At 38.8% G+C, this 20424-nt stretch overlaps 3 protein-coding genes and 1 long non-coding RNA gene across 4 annotated transcripts in view; 2 read left to right on the forward strand and 2 right to left on the reverse strand.

Moving 5' to 3' along the window:
• LOC114917775 (high affinity immunoglobulin gamma Fc receptor I-like) overlaps positions 1 to 4976 on the forward strand; it is a 48580-nt gene extending 43604 nt beyond the window's left edge. The window contains exons 9-11 of the mRNA XM_065950611.1: positions 3254 to 3340; positions 4289 to 4379; positions 4632 to 4976. Of these exons, the coding sequence (XP_065806683.1) occupies positions 3254 to 3340; positions 4289 to 4379; positions 4632 to 4650 (197 nt within the window). The 3' untranslated portion in view covers positions 4651 to 4976. The remainder of the gene's footprint in view (positions 1 to 3253; positions 3341 to 4288; positions 4380 to 4631) is intronic.
• An 860-nt stretch (positions 4977 to 5836) lies between these two features.
• LOC136177399 (uncharacterized) lies at positions 5837 to 7942 on the reverse strand. The gene is made up of 4 exons (XR_010665007.1): positions 7880 to 7942; positions 7526 to 7789; positions 7209 to 7448; positions 5837 to 6843 (listed from the first exon to the last, which is right to left on the reverse strand). It is a non-coding gene; the product is annotated as an uncharacterized lncRNA (long non-coding RNA).
• A 3228-nt stretch (positions 7943 to 11170) lies between these two features.
• LOC109999065 (low affinity immunoglobulin gamma Fc region receptor II-like) lies at positions 11171 to 15182 on the forward strand. The gene is made up of 8 exons (XM_065950612.1): positions 11171 to 11250; positions 11508 to 11552; positions 11645 to 11908; positions 11986 to 12225; positions 12685 to 12801; positions 13280 to 13366; positions 14322 to 14412; positions 14669 to 15182. The coding sequence occupies exons 1-8, from the start codon at positions 11220 to 11222 to the stop codon at positions 14685 to 14687; spliced, it is 894 nt and encodes a 297-aa protein (XP_065806684.1). The 5' UTR covers positions 11171 to 11219; the 3' UTR covers positions 14688 to 15182.
• A 731-nt stretch (positions 15183 to 15913) lies between these two features.
• Positions 15914 to 20088, reverse strand: LOC110004213 (low affinity immunoglobulin gamma Fc region receptor II-a-like). The gene is made up of 5 exons (XM_020659761.3): positions 20014 to 20088; positions 19886 to 19930; positions 19532 to 19795; positions 19215 to 19454; positions 15914 to 16867 (listed from the first exon to the last, which is right to left on the reverse strand). The coding sequence occupies exons 1-5, from the start codon at positions 20042 to 20044 to the stop codon at positions 16662 to 16664; spliced, it is 786 nt and encodes a 261-aa protein (XP_020515417.2). The 5' UTR covers positions 20045 to 20088; the 3' UTR covers positions 15914 to 16661.
• Positions 20089 to 20424: the final 336 nt, after the last annotated feature.

A 20424-nucleotide genomic window follows, 5' to 3' on the forward strand; every position in this document is an offset into this window, starting at 1 on the left:
CTATTTTTTTTTCTTTACAGGATTGTGAAATTGGAAATCTACCACAACAACTGTTCAGGTCTCATGATCACAGAAACATATTACTCGATATCATCACCACTGAGTGTTGCACAGGTGTGGCAGGTCGTCATGGGACTTGTGTTCCCAGTCGATAAGAGCAGGCCCCACTTCCTCATTGGGGTGGGGGGCAGGGAGAAAGACTGTTCCCCCAGTTCAACCATGCTGCTCTTTCCTTTTGTTTGACTTTCCACAGCACACCTCGCTCACCATACCTTCACTCATGCATACACCCTTACAAGGTCGATTAGCTGACGCCCACATCCTCACAATCCTTCTTTAATCGACGCATTCACTTTGTTGTGAATAAATATGACATACTTTTGTGAGTACCTCCTAGTCTCCTCCCGTCATTTTGTCTCCAGTGTTTTCAGTCAGCCCCAAACTAAGGGTTCCTGTAATATAACTGAACCTCATCAGTCCGCAAAGTCTTTGTCGACATCTCCGGCCTCTGATTGTCAAACAAATGCACGTTGGCCATGAGGGGGAGGAGCAGCACAAATTCCAACATATTGTTGCTTGAAGACAATTACAAAGTTGGCTTACTATCAGCTGTAGAATATATCAAGAATTAGAGGACATGTGTCCCAGCAGGACTTGGAAAACGCTGAAAGTCGTCCATATTGATGCTTTAAACTGTGTGGACGGTTCTATTGCAGGTTGTTTCCAGCTCACAGCAGCAACACCTGACCATCAAATGATTAAAGTGACCGAAGGATGAGGGCTTATAGTTTCAGCTCTGACACTGCCTTGCAGATGTGTCTGCAGATATCTTGTGTTTCATTTTTAACAGCTGACCTTTTTATATCAAACTGTCTGACTTTACGTGTTTGAATCAATGTTTTCACATCATAGCAGTCCGCTTCGTTTTTTGGCTCCGCCCAATGACGATAATCTATCAACTGAGGTGTTACCACCACCACAGCAGCTCAGTCAGTGTGAACGTCGTTTTGAAAAAAATCTAAGTGTCAAACTTAGACCACACAGGAAGAAGCCCCTCCTCAGTTACACTTCAGTTCAGCTTGGTGTTCAGACAGTCAACATGGAGGTCGGCGCGCTCTGCATCAAACTCTGTGAGTACGATTGGTTAAAACTAAAGAGTGTAGTCGTTCAAGGTTAGGATGGTAATGATGGTTTAATGCAGAGGATGGTCTTGGGGCTTGGAAAGACTTTCAGGTTCAAAATATTTATATGAGGTTTTTGGCCTGAAAGATAAAAATGTAAACGTCAAACATCAAAGGCAGCTTTAGGAGCTGTAAGAATCAGTTGAATATACGACTGTTAAAACACGTCTCACTCAATGTGGAGCTCTTCTCTTTTGTTATTCCAGTGGTCCACGTGTTATTTCTGCTGTGTGCACATGTTCAGGACGTTGGTAAGGACCAGGTTGGTGCTTAGTTCAATTTTAACTTCAGTTGGTACTTTCTGGTGAAATAAGAGAACATGTCTTTCTTTGGTTTGTTTCAGATTCACTGATTCTCCGTCTTGAACCAAACAGACTGCAGTTCTTTGAATACGATTCTCTGATCTTCCATTGTGAGGGCTCTCATGACTCGACTGGATTGAAAATTGTACATCGGTCCAAAGGGGAATTACTCAAATGTAGAACTACAGTGACATCAAAAAGATCATCCTGCACTATTCCTACTATTTTTCCAGAGGACAGTGGGCAATACTGGTGTGACTCTAGAGATGGGAAGAGAAGCGACATCATCCACATCAATGTTACTGGTATGTTTGTATTAAGATGAGATCTTTACATGCACTCATCTTTGTGTGATATCAAATATGAACCCCATGTTGTTCAGATGGTCCTGTGATCCTGGAGAGTCCCATCAGTGTGGTGGAGGGAGAGACTGTGACTCTGCGCTGCAGACGAAAGACGACCTCACCCAATCTCTCAGCTGATTTCTACAAAGATGGCCGCCTTATCAGAAGAAGCTCTGCAGGAAATCTGAGCATCCCCAGTGTTTCCAAATGTGATGAAGGATTCTACAAGTGTATCTCTGGAGAAAGAGAATCAGCCGAGAGTCTGATGGCTGTCCAAGGTGAGACACATCAGTGTTACCAAATCAAATTTAAAAATATAATATATACAGTTATATAACTTCGTGTTGAAACAGTATATTGATTGATTTGAAAAGGACAGCGTACATTAACTCACATCCTCTTCATCACTTTGTAGGTTACCCAGTGAATCTGTGGTCTCATATTGACAATGATTCAAGAGTTTTGACAAACTTGAATTGTGCACGATTAAACTGCATACTTTACATTAATAGCAAAAGTTGAAACGTTCAGATTTAAAATCTTAATTTTTCTTCTAATCTGTCAATCCATCCAAACCTAAAATCCTCTGTCATTGTTTCCTTCATTACTTTGTGATTACATTCCAGACAACCAGGGAGAGAATGTCTCATCCTGTTCTACCCCTTGGATAGTTATGACTGTTTTATCGATTCTGTTGTTGCTGGTTGGACTTCTTCATTTCGGCAAATATATTCGGAACAAAGGCATAAACACATTTCACTAACGAGAGGCGCTTATAGTGATTGATGGGTCACAGTCCATGTGGAATATTTGCATTTTACGTTTGTTTAATGTATTTAATGGATGAATGGGCCAGTTAATAACAGTGGGGTCTTGAACACAGTTTATGGATTCTAAAGACCCTGACACACCAAGGAGATCGTCGGCCGTCAGTCCTAGTTGCAAATTGCACATTTTTAAACCAGGAAGTGGCGTTATATTTTCATCATGTCTCAATGTCTTCCTGGTTCCCTGTTCATAGTGTTTTTTTTCATTTCATGCACTGCAGTGTTGCTGTACTTGTCCACACTGGCACCTCAATCAGGCACAGCTGAGGTTCAAACAGGTAAGAACAGGTACCATTAGCATGTTCAGGTAAACTTGCACTTAAAACAAAGGAGTGATAGATTTTTAAAAAAGCAGCCTGCTCGTCTTATCGACGATAATCAGAGCAAATGTCCTTTGAAGTGTGAAAAGGGAACTCTATTGTCCTTTAGTCCTCATAAATACAATTTATTTAATCACATTAATTTAAAACTCATGTTCTTTGGAGAAAGAGAAAATGCTAAGTTTGTGGATATGATTGCTCGACTTGGAAATTGACATAGATTTTTAATGCCTGTGTACTTTATCGATGTGGATTCTTATCACACATTTGTATTTTCAGTCACTGTTGAGGCCCGTCGAGTGGCAGCAGATGCACCAAGCGACCAAGCGATGTATGCTGCGATTACAAAAGACAGAACAAAGAGAGGTACCTCACCTGACAGTTTATCCTGTCACGGTTCATTTCACATTCACGATTCTCCATCCTATGTCTTGATCTGAAAAACCTTTCCTCTTGAACCTGGGGTAGTCTGACAACATTAAATGGCTACTTCATGAGTCTGTATCTCAAGGCCTTGAAATGGACAGAAATATTTTTTTGATATCCTTTATTAATCCCTGAGGGAAATACAACATACATAAAAAACATACATGGTCTAAAGTGATGTCTAAGACTTTAGGTAGGGTTGTTTGATCTTTTTAAATATAATGGTAACGTTCTTCACTGAGAAATAAAAACAGCTTATTTGTATATGAGATTTAAAGTAGTCGTCAAGGTGAATTCAGCTGCAGACATATTCTCTGATAAAGTCTACAGAGAAGTGAAAAGTACACTACTGATTCAAACACTGAGAATATGCATAACATAGCACTTTGTAAACTACAAATAAAGTTATTATTATTGATTATTGTAACTTAAAAAGTCAATTATCCAAGCTTGGATTTGATGCCTAATGGTTTTATACAGTTAACAGACATAGAACAGGGCGTCATCTGCATATTGATGAATAATAAATCACACACATTAGAGGAAGCAGGATTGAGGAATGTTTTAACAAATAGGATTCAAACCTAAGCCTCCAAGAACCCAAAATAACAGGATAGCAAAAGATCAGAAAAGTTAAAGCAACGAATTCCTTTCATTTCATTAAAATAGTCAAATACTGTGCTAAATAAGGTGAAACGTTTCAAGCTTAAACAAAGAAGTCATAACCGTAGCTTAGAATAACTTCCACTTTGGGTGACCCAAGTGACACTCAACAACTGGGTGAGACTTATTGTAATAAAAACGTAAACTAAATGGTGCCTGATGTTCAAGTGTTCTACTAAGTATTTTGGCAACACTGTGAGATAATTCAATCTATACTCAAAACAGAGCAAGGAGTATCCAGAACCATGACGGCGACAGTTCACTCAGCTGGTACCAACCGACCTTTGACACAGGAACCCCTCTATTCTTTGATCCAGTAGGTAAGACTCAGGACATTACTGACATTCATATCTGCTAGGATGGACAGCAGAACTTAAAACATGACCCATATTTACAGCTTTCAAACGTTTATGTCACTGGACGTTGATGATCAACCAAAGCACCACTTAAGGCAACATTTCCAACATGGTTCCGTTCAAACTTTAGCTGTCATGCTTCTCAGAATGATACGACCCATGTTTCATATAAATGTGGTATGCTCAGAACTGTTAACCCTTTCTGTCTTCAGGTCGCAACGTGACGGCTGAATGAAGGACGAGCAGCACATGAGACGTTTGGTTGAACCTGATGTGTGAAAAAACACTTTTTATTTTATTTTGCATTGTAGAAATGGTTTTCATGCTTTGCGCCCTACATGTGTTGATGTTTAAAGATATATTAAAGAGATGTGGTTTGTATTTTCAGATGTATTATCTGTTATTATTTAGTGACAGTTAAACCCACATGTTCCATCTGCTGTGTGTATTTATGTGAGTTTGAAACTGTGGTCAACCACCACCTTGATGCTGCAGCTTCACTTTCATCTGAAGCACGCTGACCGAGTCCAAATAAAAAAATGAGTCTGACACTTTAAGTCTAAATGTGGTTGTAAATGTCATACATGAGAAGACAGAAAATAACTGTGCCATTAAAGAAGTGTCCTGGTGTTCATTCTTTCATGCAAACAGTATTTTCTCAGGGTCTTCTTATCAGCAACCCCGATTCATATTCAACATGTTCAATAAAAATGTCTTTTTGAGTGGACAGTAACGGCAGTAGCTCTCAAATGCTTTGAGCTAAATGCTATTACAATGCAAGCTAATGTGTTCAAAATTACCATGCTAACATGCTAATGCTAATTAGATCAAATATTTCACTCTTTCTACGAAAAGATGAGTTTCACCATCTGGGGACTGAATGTCTGAACAGAATCTGAAGTAAACGCAGGACCTTCAAGAAAAGAGTTCTTGATTCTGATCGGCTGGCAGCGGTACATTCTCTCTCTTTCTTTCACACAAACATGACTCAGGTACGTAGAGTTATAGAAGAGTTCAGAAGTGTGATGGGTTTGAAGGTGGCAGGTTTTTGACGTTTTGTCACAGAAAACAAAGAAAAAGCTTTGAATGAATAAAAAATCAGATCTTCTTTATGGGTTCTCACTGTGAATAAAACGATTGTTTTAACCTTTCATTTGTATCCACCATTGGACTCAGAGCAATATTTAGCATGTGTTTTCCTTTGTGAACATTACTCTGTCTACCAAACAAGGTGTTGGAAAGAGATTGGTCACCTTGCTTTGTGTAGCCACGTGCATTTTAAGTCACCATTTTTGAGGTTCTACCTCCAACATAAAGAAATCTGAGACACTATTCCTAAACAAACCTAATTTAGTATAGCTGGTTATTAATGGGTTAATGTTGGTACAACACTAACAATGAGTTCCCCCTGCTGTACAATGACCACACTGCATGAAAAGAAGACACAAAAAAAACTTCCATCACACATCTTTAATAAAAATGTGAACTGCTGTTACAGAGAGACAGACGTATTTTGCATTGTTGTTGATATAAAAACATTCAGTGGAATATTACAGTTTAAATGTTCATGTTACCATCACAAATGTTCGTATTATATGTTGATATTTTATGTAGATATGAGCAGGAAGTGAAGCTCTGAGCTGCACGTGCTGATTGCTTGGGCAGCACATGATGTGGGTTTTAAAGACAATTTTAATCTCGGGTCCTGTTGTAACAGTGACTGTGTTCACACAAACATTATGGGCTCACAGACTTTACGTATGACAGGTGCTCTATGAATAACGCTGAGATGAGTTGTGGCTCGTGGGTCAGGGTTAGAGAAGACGTGCTCTCAGATGTGAATATTAAATATAGAAAGACACTGAAACAAACTGTGCACAGTGTTATTTGACTTGTGATATCTTCATTCACATTCACCAACATGTGAATTAAATGTGAAATGTGAAACCTGTCAAACAGGAAGTGCTGCCATTTTCTTTGATCTGCTCATTTCAAAACATTTCTATGGATTGGATTCTTTAAGCTGATTAAAAATGTTTTCATTGGTTTGCACAACATGCACTGAATATAAGTGGATCATCATTACATGTAATGAACAAGGTGCACTGTAACACATGGAAGACAGCAGCTGAGTAGCTGAATGAAGCATTATGGGATGCTCTTCATTTCTGGCAAACAAAAAACAAGACTTTGGAGAAAATGTCTGTCTTTGTCGTTCATCCCGTCGTATCCTTTATTTCAGTATCTCCATCTCGATTTGAGTGCATGGGAGGTGCCATTGTTTACCTGTGGGTTTACCTCGGAGTTTCCCACAGTGGAGCTGTCCCAGCAGCACCAGCAGCAAAGCCATCATTACTACAGGGAGAACATTTCTGAAGATGATGAACGGAAGATCTGAGGACGCACGACTCTCTTGGTGTGACTCTGCAAAGAAGACAGAAATTGAAAAAATGCACGCCTTCTCGTGGTGTAAAGTTCAAGCACAATTCTCTTGAATCATTGCCAGTATGAGACCACAGATTCACCGGGTAAACTATAAAGGGATGAAGAGGATGTAAGATAAAAATTAGCCTTTGGCTAACTTGGGTACATGAATAAATTCATATTTTATTTTCGTGTCAGGTCATTTATAAGACCCATCTCACATGGAAGTACATTTACATCCGTCTGTATGTTGATTAATGTACGCTGTCCTTTTCAAATCAATCAATATACTCTTCTTCAAGTTCAACACATCGTGATATCACATGTAGTTTTCAATTTGATTTGGTAACACTGATGTGTCTCACCTTGGACAGCCATCAGACTCTCGGCTGATTCTCTTCCTCCAGAGATACACTTGTAGAATCCTTCATCACGTTTGGAAACACTGGGGATGCTCATGTTTCCTGCAGAGCTTCTTCTTATAAGGTGGCCATCTTTGTAGAAATCAGCTGAGAGATTGGATGAGGTCGTCTTGTGTCTGCAGCGCAGAGTCACAGCCTCTCCCTCCACCACACTGATGGGACTCTCCAGGATCACATCACCAGCTGAACAACATGAGCTTTATATTTTATATCAAACAAAGATGAGTGCATGTAAAGATCTCGTCTTAATGCAAACATACCAGTAACATTGATGTGGATGATGTCGCTTTTCTTCCCATCTCCGGACTCACACCAGTATTGCCCACTGTCCCATGGAAAAATATTAGGAATAGTGCAGGATGACCTTTTTGATGTCACTGTAGTGTTACATTTGAGTAATTCCCCTTTTGACCGATGTACAATTTTCAATCCAGTTGAGTCATGAGAGCCCTCACAATGGAAGATCAGAGAATCGTATTCAAAGAACTGCAGTCTGTTTGGTTCAAGACGGAGAATCAGTGAATCTGAAACAAACCATAGAAAGATATGTTTTCTTATGTCATACAAAATACCAAAATTTGAACAATAACTTTGAGAAACTTAACGGTACATACCCACATCTTGAACATGTGCACCCAGCAGGAATAACACACAGATCACTGGAAAGAAGAAGAGTTGTACGTTAGATCTCATAAAAACAGGTACAGAAATATCTGTAAAACAGATAAAGAGTCATACTCACACAGCCTGAGGTTAAGAGCACAGACCTCCATGTTGACTCTCTGAACATATGACTGAAGCGTCCACGAGGTGAGGATTTTTGCTTCTAATGCGATACATGGTTTGTGGTTTGGGTTGAAAATATTTCCCCACAGATCCCTCCTTATGTGTCGCCTCCGCCTCTTCTGGCTGAGAACGCCAGCGCCATTTTCAACTTTTCATCAGACCAGAATAGTTAAACAGAACTTATTACGTGAATGGTTGGTTATAACAACCTTTTTAATCTATAACTGTATTTGACAAATATCTGCTGTGAAAAAACAGAACAAGAACAAAGCAAGACCACTGAACATTTTTAAACCAGGAAGTGGCGTTATTGTTTCATTTAATACAGTTAACAGACATAGAACAGGGCGTCATCTGCATATTGATGAATAATAAATCACACACATTAGAGGTAGCAAGATTTAGGAAAGTTTTAACAAATAGGATTCAAACCTAAGCCTCGTAGAACCCAGAATAACAGGATAGCAAGAGGTCAGAAAGGTTAAAGCAAAGAATTCCTTTCATTTAATCAAATTAGTCAAATACTTTAGAAAATGTGCTAAATAAGGTGAAACGTTTCAAGCTTAAACAAGGAGGCTATAGCCGTAGCTTTGACTAAATGGTGCCTGATGTTCAAGTGTTTTGGCAACACTGTGGAATAAATCAATCTATACTCAAAACAGAGCAAGGAGTATCCAGAGTAATGACGGCAACTGTTCGCTCAGCTTGTACCAACCGACCTTTGACACAGGAACCCCTCTATTCTTTGATCAAGTAGATAAGACTCAGGACATTACTGACATTCATATCTGGTAGGATGGACAGCAGAGGTTAGAACATGACCCATATTTACAGCTTTCAAATGTCTATGTCACTGGCCGTTGATGTTCAACCAAAGCACCACTTCAGGCAGCATTTCCTATATGCTTCGGTTCAAACTTTAGCTGTCATGCTTCTCAGAGTGATACGACCCGTGTTTTTTTATATCAATGTGGTATGCTCAGAGCTGTTAACCCTTTCTGTCTTCAGGTCGCAGTGTGATGGCTGACTGAAGGACGAGCAGCACATGAGATGTTTGGTTGAACCTTATTTGTGAAAAAACACTTTTTATTTTATTTTGCATTGCAGAAATGGTTTTCATGCTTTGCGCCCTACATGTGTTGATGTTTAAAGATATATTAAAGAGATGTGGTTTGTATTTTCAGATGTATTATCTGTTATTATTTAGTGACAGTTAAACCCACATGTTCCATCTGCTGTGTGTATTTACGTGAGTTTGAAACTGTGGTCAACCACCACCTTGATGCTGCAGCTTTACTTTCATTTGAAGCACGCTGGCCGAGTCCAAATAAAAAAATGAGTCTGACACTTTAAGTCTAATGTGGTTGTAAATGTCATACATGAGAAGACAGAAAATAACTGTGCCATTAAAGAAGTGTACTGGTGTTTATTCTTTCATGCAAACAGTATTTTCTCAGGGTCTTCTTATCAGCAATCCCGATTCATATTTAACATGTTCAACAAAAACGTCTTTTTGAGTGGACAGTAACGGTAGTAGCTCTCAAATGCTTTGAGCTGAATGCGATTACAATGCAAGCTAATATGTTCAAAATTACCATGCTAACATGCTGACGCTAATTAGATAAAATATTTCACTCTTTCTACGAAAAGAAGAGTTTCACCATCTGGGGACTGAATGTCTGAACAGAATCTGAAGTAAACCCTGGACCTTCGAGAAAAGAGTTCTTGATTCTGATTGGCTGGCAGCGGTACATTCTCTCTCTTTCTTTCACACAAACATGACTCAGGTACGTAGAGTTATAGAAGAGTTCACAAGTGTGAAGGGTTTGAAGGTGGCAGGTTTTTGACTTTTTGTCACAGAAAACAAAGAAAAAGCTTTGAATGAATTAAAAATGAGATCTTCTTAATGGGTTCTCACTGTGAATAAAACGGTTGTTTTAACCTTTAATTTGTATCCACCATTGGACTCAGAAGAATATTTAGCATGTGTTTTCCTTGTGAACATTACTTTGTCTACCAAACAAGGTGTTGGAAATAGATTGGTCACCTTGCTTTGTGTAGCCACGACCATTTTCAGTCACCAACGCCATTTTCAAATTTCTACCTCCAACATAAAGAAATCTGAGACACTATTCCTGAACAAACCTAATTTAGTATATCTGGTTATTAATGGGTTATTGTTGGTACAACACTAACAATGAGTTCCCCCTGCTGTACAATGACCACACTGCATGAAAAGAAGACACAAAAAAATCTTTCATCACACATCTTTAATAAAAATGTGAACTGTTGTTACAGAGAGACAGATGTATTTCACATTGTTGTTGATATAAAAACATCCAGTGGAATATTACAATTGAAATTTTCATGTTACCATCACAAATGTTTGTATAATAGGTCGATATTTTATGCAGAAATGAGCCGGAAGTGAAGCTCTGAGCCCGTTATAGCTGCTTCATCCGGGCTGCTGGTCTCACCACAGTGATCTAACCTTACCCTTAGAACGTCGATTAGCTGACGCCCACATCCTCACAATGTTTCTTTAATCAACTCATTGATTAAAAACAAATGCACGTTGGCCATGAGGGGGAGGAGCAGCACAAATTCCAACATATTGTTGGTTAAAGACAATTACAAAGTTGGATAACTGTCAGCTGTAGAATATATCAAGAATTAGAGGACAAGTGTCCCAGTAGGACTTGGAAAACGCTGAAAGTCGTCCATATTGATGCTTTAAACTGTGTGGACGGTTCTATTGCAGGTTGTTTCCAGCTCACAGCAGCAACACCTGACCATCAAATGATTAAAGTGACGGAAGGATGAGGGCTTATAGTTTCAGCTCTGACACTGCCTTGCAGGTGTGTCTGCAGATATCTTGTGTTTATCTTTTTAACAGCTGACCATTTTATTTCAAACTGTCTGACTTTACGTGTTTATATCAATGTTTTCACATCATAGCAACCCGCTTCGTTCTTTGGCTCAGCCCAATGACGCTAATCTATCAACAGAGGCTTTACCACCACCACAGCAGCTCAGTCAGTGTGAACGTTGTTTTGAAAAAAATCCAAGTGTCAAACTTAGGGTAACATGAGCAGCATAAATAGACCACACAGGAAGAAGCCCCTCCTCAGTCACACTTCAGTTCAGCTTGGTGTTCAGACAGTCAACATGGAGGTCGGCGCGCTGTGCATCAAACTCTGTGAGTACGATTGGTTAAAACTAAAGAGTGTAGTCGTTCAAGGTTAGGATGGAAATGATGGTTTAATGCAGAGGATGCTCTTGGGGCTTGGAAAGACTTTCAGGTTCAAAATATTTATATGAGGTTTTTGGCCTGAAAGATAAAAATGTAAAAGTCAAACATCAAAGGCAGCTTTAGGAGCTGTAAGAATCAGTTGAATATACGACTGTTAAAACACGTCTCACTCAATGTGGAGCTCTTCTCTTTTCTTATTCCAGTGGTCCACGTGTTATTCCTGCTGTGTGCACATGTCCAGGACGTTGGTAAGTACCAGGTTGGTGCTTAGTTGTATTTTAACTTCAGTTGGTACTTTCTGGTGAAATAAGAGAACATGTCTTTCTTTGGTTTGTTTCAGATTCACTGATTCTCCATCTTGAACCAAACAGACTGCAGTTCTTTGAATACGAGTCTCTGATCTTCCATTGTGAGGGCTCTCATGACTCGACTGGATTGAAAATTGTACATCAGTCCAAAGGGGAATTAGTCAAATGTCAAACTACAGTGACATCAAAAAGGTCATCCTGCACTATTCCTAATATTTTTCCAAAGGACAGTGGGCAATACTGGTGTGAGTCCAGAGATGGGAAGAGAAGCGACATCATCCACATCAATGTTACTGGTATGTTTGTATTAAGACAAGATCTTTACATGCACTCATCTTTGTGTGATATAAAATATGAACCCCATGTTGTTCAGATGGTCCTGTGATCCTGGAGAGTCCCATCAGTGTGGTGGAGGGAGAGGCTGTTACTCTGCGCTGCAGACACAAGACGACCTCAGCCAATCTCTCAGCTGATTTCTACAAAGATGGCCACCTTATCAGAACAAGCTCTGCAGGAAATATGAGCATCCCCAGTGTTTCCAAACGTGATGAAGGATTCTACAAGTGTATCTCTGGAGGTAGAGAATCAGCCGAAAGTCTGATGGCTGTCCAAGGTGAGACACATCAGTGTTACCAAATCAAATTTAAAAATACATGTGATATAACTATGTGTTGAAACAGTATTATGATTGATTTGAAAAGGACAGTGTACATTAATCAACATACAGACGGATGTAAATGTACTTCCATGTGGGATGGGTCTTATAAATGACCTGACACAAAAATAAAATATAAATTTATTTATCTACCCAAGTTAGCAGAAGGCTAATTTTTGGATTACATCCTCTTCATCCCTTTGTAGGTTACCCAGTGAATCTGTGGTCTCATAGAGACAATGATTCAAGAGTTTTAACAAACTTTTATTGTGCACGATTAAACTGCATACCTTACATTAATATTAAAAGTTGAAATGTTCAGGTTTAAAATCTTAATTTTTCTTCTAATCTGTCAATCCATCCAAAGCTAAAGTCCTCTGTCATTGTTTACTCGATTACTTTGTGATTACATTCCAGAAATCCAGGGAGAGAATGCCTCATCCTGTTCTACCCCATGGATAGTTATGACTGTTTTATCGATTCTGTTGTTGCTGGTTGGACTTCTTCATTTCGGCAAATATATTCAGAACAAAGGTACAAACACATTTTACTAATTAGAGGCACTTATAGTGATTGATGGGTCACAGTCCCCGTGGAATATTTGCATTTTACATTTGTTGAATGTATTTAATGGATGAATGGGCCAGTTAATAACAGTGGGGTCTTGAACACAATTTATGGATTCTAAAGGACCTGACACACCAAGGAGATCGTCGGCCGTCAGTCCTAGTTGCAAATTGCACATTTTTAAACCAGGAAGTGGCGTTATAATTTTATTATGTCTCAATGTCTTCCTGTTTTCCTGTTCATAGTGTTTTTTTTATTTCACGCACTGCAGTGTTGCTGTACTTGTCCACACTGTCCTCATTACAAAAAGACAAATTATTTAATCACATTAATTGAAAGTTCATGTTCTTTGGAGAAAGAGAAAATGTTCAGTTTGTGGATATGATTGCTCGAAGGCCTGTGTACTGTATCGATGTGGATTCTTATCACACATTTGTATTTTCAGTCACTGTTGAGGCCCGTCGAGTGGCAGCAGATGCACCAAGCGACCAAGCGATGTATGCTGCGATTACAAAAGACAGGACAAAGAGAGGTACCTCATCTGACAGTATATCCTGTCACAGTTCATTTCACAGTCATGATGCTCCATCCTATGTCTTGATCTTAAACTCCTTTCTTCTTGAACCTGGTGTAGTTTAACAACATTAAATGACTGCTTCATGAGTCTGTATCTCAAGGCCTTGAAATGGACAGAAATAATGTTTTGATATCCTTTATTAATCCCTGAGGGAAATACAACATACCTACGATACATACATGGTCTAAAATGATGTTGAAAACTTTAAGTAGTGTTATTTTATCTCTTTGGTAAAGTCATAATGGTAAAGTTCTTCACTGAGAAACAAAAACAGCTCATTTCTATATGAGAATTAAAGTAGTCATAAAGGTGATATCAGCTGCAGACATATTCTCCGATAAAGTCTACAGAGAAATGAAAAGTACACTTCAGGTTCAAACACTGAGACTATGCATAACATAGCACTTTGTAAACTACAAATAAAGTTATCATTATTGATTATTGTTACTTAAAAAGTCAATTATTCTAGCTTGGATTTAATGCCTAATGATTTAATACAGTTAACAGACATATAACAGGGCGTCATCTGCATATTGATGAATAAAAAATCACACACATTAGAGGAAGCAGGATTTAGGAAAGTTTTAACAAATAGGATTCAAACCTAAGCCTCCAAGAACCCAAAATAACAGGATAGCAAAAGATCAGAAAAGTTAAAGCAAAGAATTCCTTTCATTTCATCAAAATCAAATCAAAAATGTGCTAAATGAGGTGAAACGTTTCAAGCTTAAACAAGGAGGCTATAACCGTAGCTTAGACTAAACTCCACTTTGGGTGACCCAAGTGACACTCAAGAAAATGGTTTAGACTTATTGTAATAAAAACGTAAACTAAATGGTGCCTGATGTTCAAGTGTTCTAGTAAGTATTTTGGTGACACTGTGGGATAATTCAGTCTATACTCAAAACAGAGCAAGGAGTATCCAGAATCATGACGGCGACAGTTCACTCAGCTGGTACCAACCGACCTTTGACACAGGAACCCCTCTATTCTTTGATCCAGTAGGTAAGACTCAGGACATTACTGACATTCATATCTGGTAGGATGGACAGCAGAACTTCGAACATGACCCATATTTACAGCTTTCAAACGTCTATGTCACTGGATGTTGATGTTCAACCAAAGCACCACTTGAGGCAGCATTTCCTACATGCTTCGGTTCAAACTTTTGCTGTCATGCGTCTCAGAATGATACGACCCGTGTTTTTTTACATTAACTGTGGTATGCTCAGAACTGTTAACCCTTTCTGTCTTCAGGTCGCAGTGTGACTGCTGAATGAAGGACGAGCAGCACATGAGACGTTTGGTTGAACCTGATGTGTGAAAAAACACTTTTTATTTTATTTTGCATTGTAGAAATGGTTTTCATGCTTTGCGCCCTACATGTGTTGATGTTTAAAGATATATTAAAGAGATGTGGTTTGTATTTTCAGATGTATTATCTGTTATTATATAGTGACAGTTAAACCCACATGTTCCATCTGCTGTGTGTATTTTCGTGAGTGTGAAACTGTGGTCAACCACCACCTTGATGCTGCAGCTTCACTTTCATCTGAAGCACGCTGACCGAGTCCAAATAAAGAAATGAGTCTGACACTTTAAGTCTAACGTGGTTGTCAATGTCATACATGAGAAGAAAGAAAATAACTGTGCCATTAAAGAAGTGTACTGGTGTTTATTCTTTCATGCAAACAGTATTTTCTCAGGATCTTCTTATCAGCAATCCCGATTCATATTCAACATGTTCAACAAAAACGTCTTTTTGAGTGGACAGTAACGGTAGTAGCTCTCAAATGCTTTGAGCTGAATGCTATTACAATGCAAGCTAATATGTTCAAAATTACCATGCCAACATGCTAATGCTAATTAGGTCCAATATTTCACTGTCTCTACGAAAAGATGAGTTTCACCATCTGGGGACTGAATGTCTGAACAGAATCTGAAGTAAACCCAGGACCTTCGAGAAAAGAGTTCTTGATTCTGATTGGCTGGCAGCGGTACGTAGAGTTATAGAAGAGTTCACAAGTGTGAAGGGTTTGAAGGTGGCAGGTTTTTGACTTTTGTCACAGAAAAAAAAGAAAAAGCTTTAAATGAATTAAAAATCAGATCTTCTTTTTGGGTTCTCACTGTGAATAAAAAGATTGTTTTAACCTTTAATTTGTATCCACCATTGGACTGAGAAGAATATTTAGCCTGTGTTTTCCTTTGTGAACATTACTTTGTCTACCAAACAAGGTGTTGGAAATAGATTGGTCACCTTGCTTTTTGTTGCCACGAGCATTTTAAGTCACCAAAGCTGTTTTCGAATTCCTACCTCCAACATAAAGAAATCTGAGACACTATTCCTGAACAAACCTAATTTAGTATAGCTGGTTATTAATGGGTTAATGTTGGTACAACACTAACAATGAGTTCCCCCTGCTGTACAACAACCACACTGCATGAAAAGAAGACACAGAAAAAACTTCCATCACACATCTTTAATAAAAATGTGAGCTGCTGTTACAGAGAGGCAGACATATTTTGTATTGTTGTTGATATAAAAACATTCAGTGGAATATTACAGTTGAAAAGTTCATGTTACCATCACAAATGTTCGTATTATAGGTCGATATTTTATGCAGATATGAGCAGGAAGTGAAGCTCTGAGCTGCACCTGCTGATTGCTTGCGCAGCACATGATGTGGGTTTTAAAGACAATTTTAATCTCGGGTCCTTTTGTAACAGTGACGGTGTTCACACAAACATTATGGGCTCACAGACTTTACGTATGACAGGTGCTCTATAAATAACGCTGAGATGAGTTGTGGCTCGTGGGTCAGGCTTAGAGAAGACGTGGTCTCAGATGTGAATATTAAATATAGAAAGACACTGAAACAAACTGTGCACAGTGTTATTTGACTTGTGATATCTTCACGTCCTTATACAGAAGAAGAACGAACATCTGTTGAACATTCACCAACATGTGAATTAAATATATGAAACATGTCAAACAGGAAGTGCTGCCATTTTCTTTGATCTGCTCATGTCAAAACATTTCTATGGATTGGATTCTTTAAGCTGAATAAAAATGTTTTCATTGGTTTGCACAACATGCACTGAATATAAGTGGATCATCATTACATGTAATGAACAAGGTGCACTGTAACACATGGAAGACAGCAGCTGAGTAGCTGAATGAAGCATTATGGGATGCTCTTCATTTCTGGCAACAAAACAAGACTGTCAAGAAAATGTCTGTCTTTGTCGTTCATCCAGTCGTATCCTTTATTTCAGTATCTCCATCTCGATTTGAGTGCACGAGGTGTTGTTGTTTACCTGTGGGTTTACCTCGGAGTTTCCCACAGTGGAACCATCCCAGCAGCACCAGCAGCAAAGCCATCATTACTACAGGGAGAACATTTCTGAAGATGATGAACGGAAGATCTGAGGACGCATGAATCTCTTGGTGTGACTCTGCAAAGAAGACAGAAATAGAAATAATGCACGCCTTCTCGTGGTGTAAAGTTCTCGCACAATTCTCTTGAATCATTGTCAATAAGAGACCACAGATTCACTGGGTAACCTACAAAGGGATGAAGAGGATGTGAGCCAAAAATTAGCCATCCGCTAACTTGGGTACATGAATGAATGAATAATTGTGACCTGCTCCATAATTTTGAGTCACTTTAACCCAGAAACACATATTGAGTTTTCTGCATGGCTGTAAAGAGGAAAGTCTCAGCTTCATGGCAATACAAAAAATATTTTTCTAATCCAGATATTCTACGAGATACAGTCTTCCAAATGTCGACTGTCACCAAACCTTGTTATTGAGAAAAAGAGCACTAAAGACAACAATCAAAATTCCGCCATTTTCCAAATGAATTGAAATACATTTATAAAAAATCAATTCAATTTAAAGTGCTTTACATAAAACATTCAAAGCATTGTGACAAAGTGCACAGAAACACATAAAAGGACTTAAATACAATTAGAAAAAATTATCATTAAAGAGCCCAGATTATAGAAAATAAAAACAAGCTAAAATAGAATAAGACAGGTAATAAAAGTTACAGTGCAAGAAATGAATAAATAATTTGATAACACGTCCAATCATTAAAAACAATTACCGTATTGGCCCGAATATAAGACGGCCTTTTCCCCCATCAAAATAGGTCCGAAAAAGTCGGGTCGTCTTATATTCGGGGTCTAGTATTCAGAGCGCAGCTCTAATTGTTTGCTTGTCCCTTTAAATGTCAATACACATTGTGGCCCCAGATGGCGCCAAAAATCTGTCAAGCGAGTGTTCCAGGAAAAAGCAGTCTAACGTCCTTAGCAACCAGCCTTTGATGATTTTTAAGGAGAGGGAATAATAATGTAGAAGAGTATTTAATATGACTATTTTAAACAATTATGTACAATGTAATCAATCTAGTGTTATTTAATTAGCACATCTGAGCCTTGTATTTCCGCCACACTGATGTCATGGTCTCTGTTGTGGGAAGCGCCTGGATGTCAGACCTTTTGAAACCGGGGATGCGCCCAGGGAGTGGCATGGCGTGGACGTCAGCAAAATTTACCATGAACTGCTTCAGTCTTTGGATGTCCTGAACAGTCAGCAGCCTCCTGCTCAAAACACACCCACCAGACCTTTTCATCCTTGGTGCCAATCCATATTGTTTATAACATTTTATAAGTTGGTGAGCTTGTTTTGAGATATTCTGGAAAAAATAACCATTATGCAAATTAGATAAAGTATGTCATATGCTTATCATTATAGTTTTTAAAAGAGCTTACAGACACACACACACTCACTCACTCACTCACACACACAGACTCACTCACACACAGACATTATAAGGCACCGATAGCAAGTTATTTTCTTATTAGGCCTCCTTGTGTTTACAAACAGAAAACAAGCATCATGTAGCCAAGCAAGCTGAGTAGGCTAGATTACTTACCATTCATCATTTCTCTGATTTGGTCCCGTCTTCTCACCATCTCCTCCGGCGTGAAGAGCTTGTAACAAGGGCTGCTGTTGTGGTGTTTGCAGCTACACCTCCCTAGCTATTTCGATTTCCTTTACACTATCTTCATTTATGTTATTAAAATCATTGTAAGACATTGTAAGCTACCATCGGGTCCTCCTCGCCTCCGTCACACTCGCTTTCTTCGATCGGAGCCGGCCGGTGTCGGCGGGGTGAAGGCCGAGTCAGACTCGGAGGTCAAGCCGCCGGTGTCATTCTTTCTCTCAGCTGCCGGGGCTTGAAATAGTCCGTAATAAGGTCGGTTCAGTCGTCGTCTGATGTGGCATTTCTTAAAGGAATTGAATTTAAAAATCGAGCAAAGTCTTTGCGCAAATTCATTTTGTCTAGGCTGTCAATCTGTCTCCGTGTCCGTCTAAACAGATGCTGCTCTGACAGATAACACACAAAGATCTGACACCTGTTTCGTTTCATTAATGCTAGCGATATTTATCATTTGAATTTTACATTAATTTTGACATTGTATTAAAGCTGAGACTTTATTTAATTAGAAACATATAAAAACTGAAAACAGCCCAAAATCGTATTTTCTTGTAAAAACTTGTTTTTACACACACGGGCCGCTGCGACATCCGACTCATTTTAATGGAACGCATCACATTTTATTTTCGTGTCAGGTCATTTATAAGACCCATCCCAAATGGAAGTACATTTACATCCGTCTGTATGTTGATTAATGTACGCTGTCCTTTTCAAATCAATCAATATACTGTTTCAACACATAGTTATATCACATGTATTTTTCAATTTAATTTGGTAACACTGATGTGTCTCACCTTGGACAGCCATCAGACTCTCGGCTGATTCTCTTCCTCCAGAGATACACTTGTAGAATCCTTCATCACGTTTGGAAACACTGGGGATGCTTAGGTTTCCTGTAGAGCTTCTTCTGATAAGGCGGCCGTCTTTGTAGAAATCAGCTGAGAGATTGGTAGAGGTCGTCTTGCGTCTGCAGCGCAGAGTCACAGTCTCTCCCTCCACCACACTGATGGGACTCTCCAGGATCACAGGATCAGCTGAACAACATGGGGTTCACATTTTGTATCACACAAAGATGAGTGCATGTAAAGATCTTGTCTTAATGCAAACATACCAGTAACAGTGATGTGGATGATGTCGCTTCTGTTCCTATCTCCGGTTTCACACAAGTATTGCCCACTGTCCTCTGGAAAAATATTAGGAATAGTACAGGATGACCTTTTTGATGTCACTGTAGTTCTACATTTGAGTAATTCCCCTTTGGACCGATGTACAATTTTCAATCCAGTCGAGTCATGAGAGCCCTCACAATGGAAGATCAGAGACTCGTATTCAAAGAACTGCAGTCTGTTTGGTTCAAGACGGAGAATCAGTGAATCTGAAACAAACCATAGAAAGATATGTTCTCTTATGTCATACAAAATACCAAAATTTGAACAATAACTTTGAGAAACTTAACGGTACATACCCACATCTTGAACATGTGCACCCAACAGGAATAACACACAGATCACTGGAAAGAAAAAGAGTTGTATGTTAGATCTAATAAAAACAGGTACAGAAATATCTATGAAACAGATAAAGAATCATACTCACACAGCCTGATGTTAAGAGCACAGACCTCCATGTTGACTCTCTGAACTGAAGTGAACTGACTGAAGTGTCCACGAGGTGAGGAGGGGTCTCTTGCTGCTTATTTCTGCTGCTGATGCGATACATGGTTTGTGGTTAGGGTTGAAAATATTTCCCCACAGACTAAGCCGATCGAAGACGGAGACAATGAACTGAGACAAACTGACTGTGAGACCAAACTCTGGTTTAAATACAGATAGTCTGGCTTTTATATAGTTTATTAATTAACATTACTGTATTGTCTTTTTTTATCCTATTACAATTTTAAATATTTTCCTCTTATGTATTTATTTTAATATCTTGTTGCTTCTATGTGTTGTATTTTCTTTTATTTTCTTTTTATACACATTTTTAATCAATATGGCCTCCCCTTAA

The sequence above is a fragment of the Labrus bergylta genome, chromosome 22 (assembly GCF_963930695.1).
Source record: "Labrus bergylta chromosome 22, fLabBer1.1, whole genome shotgun sequence".
Taxonomy (NCBI): Eukaryota; Metazoa; Chordata; class Actinopteri; order Labriformes; family Labridae; genus Labrus; species Labrus bergylta.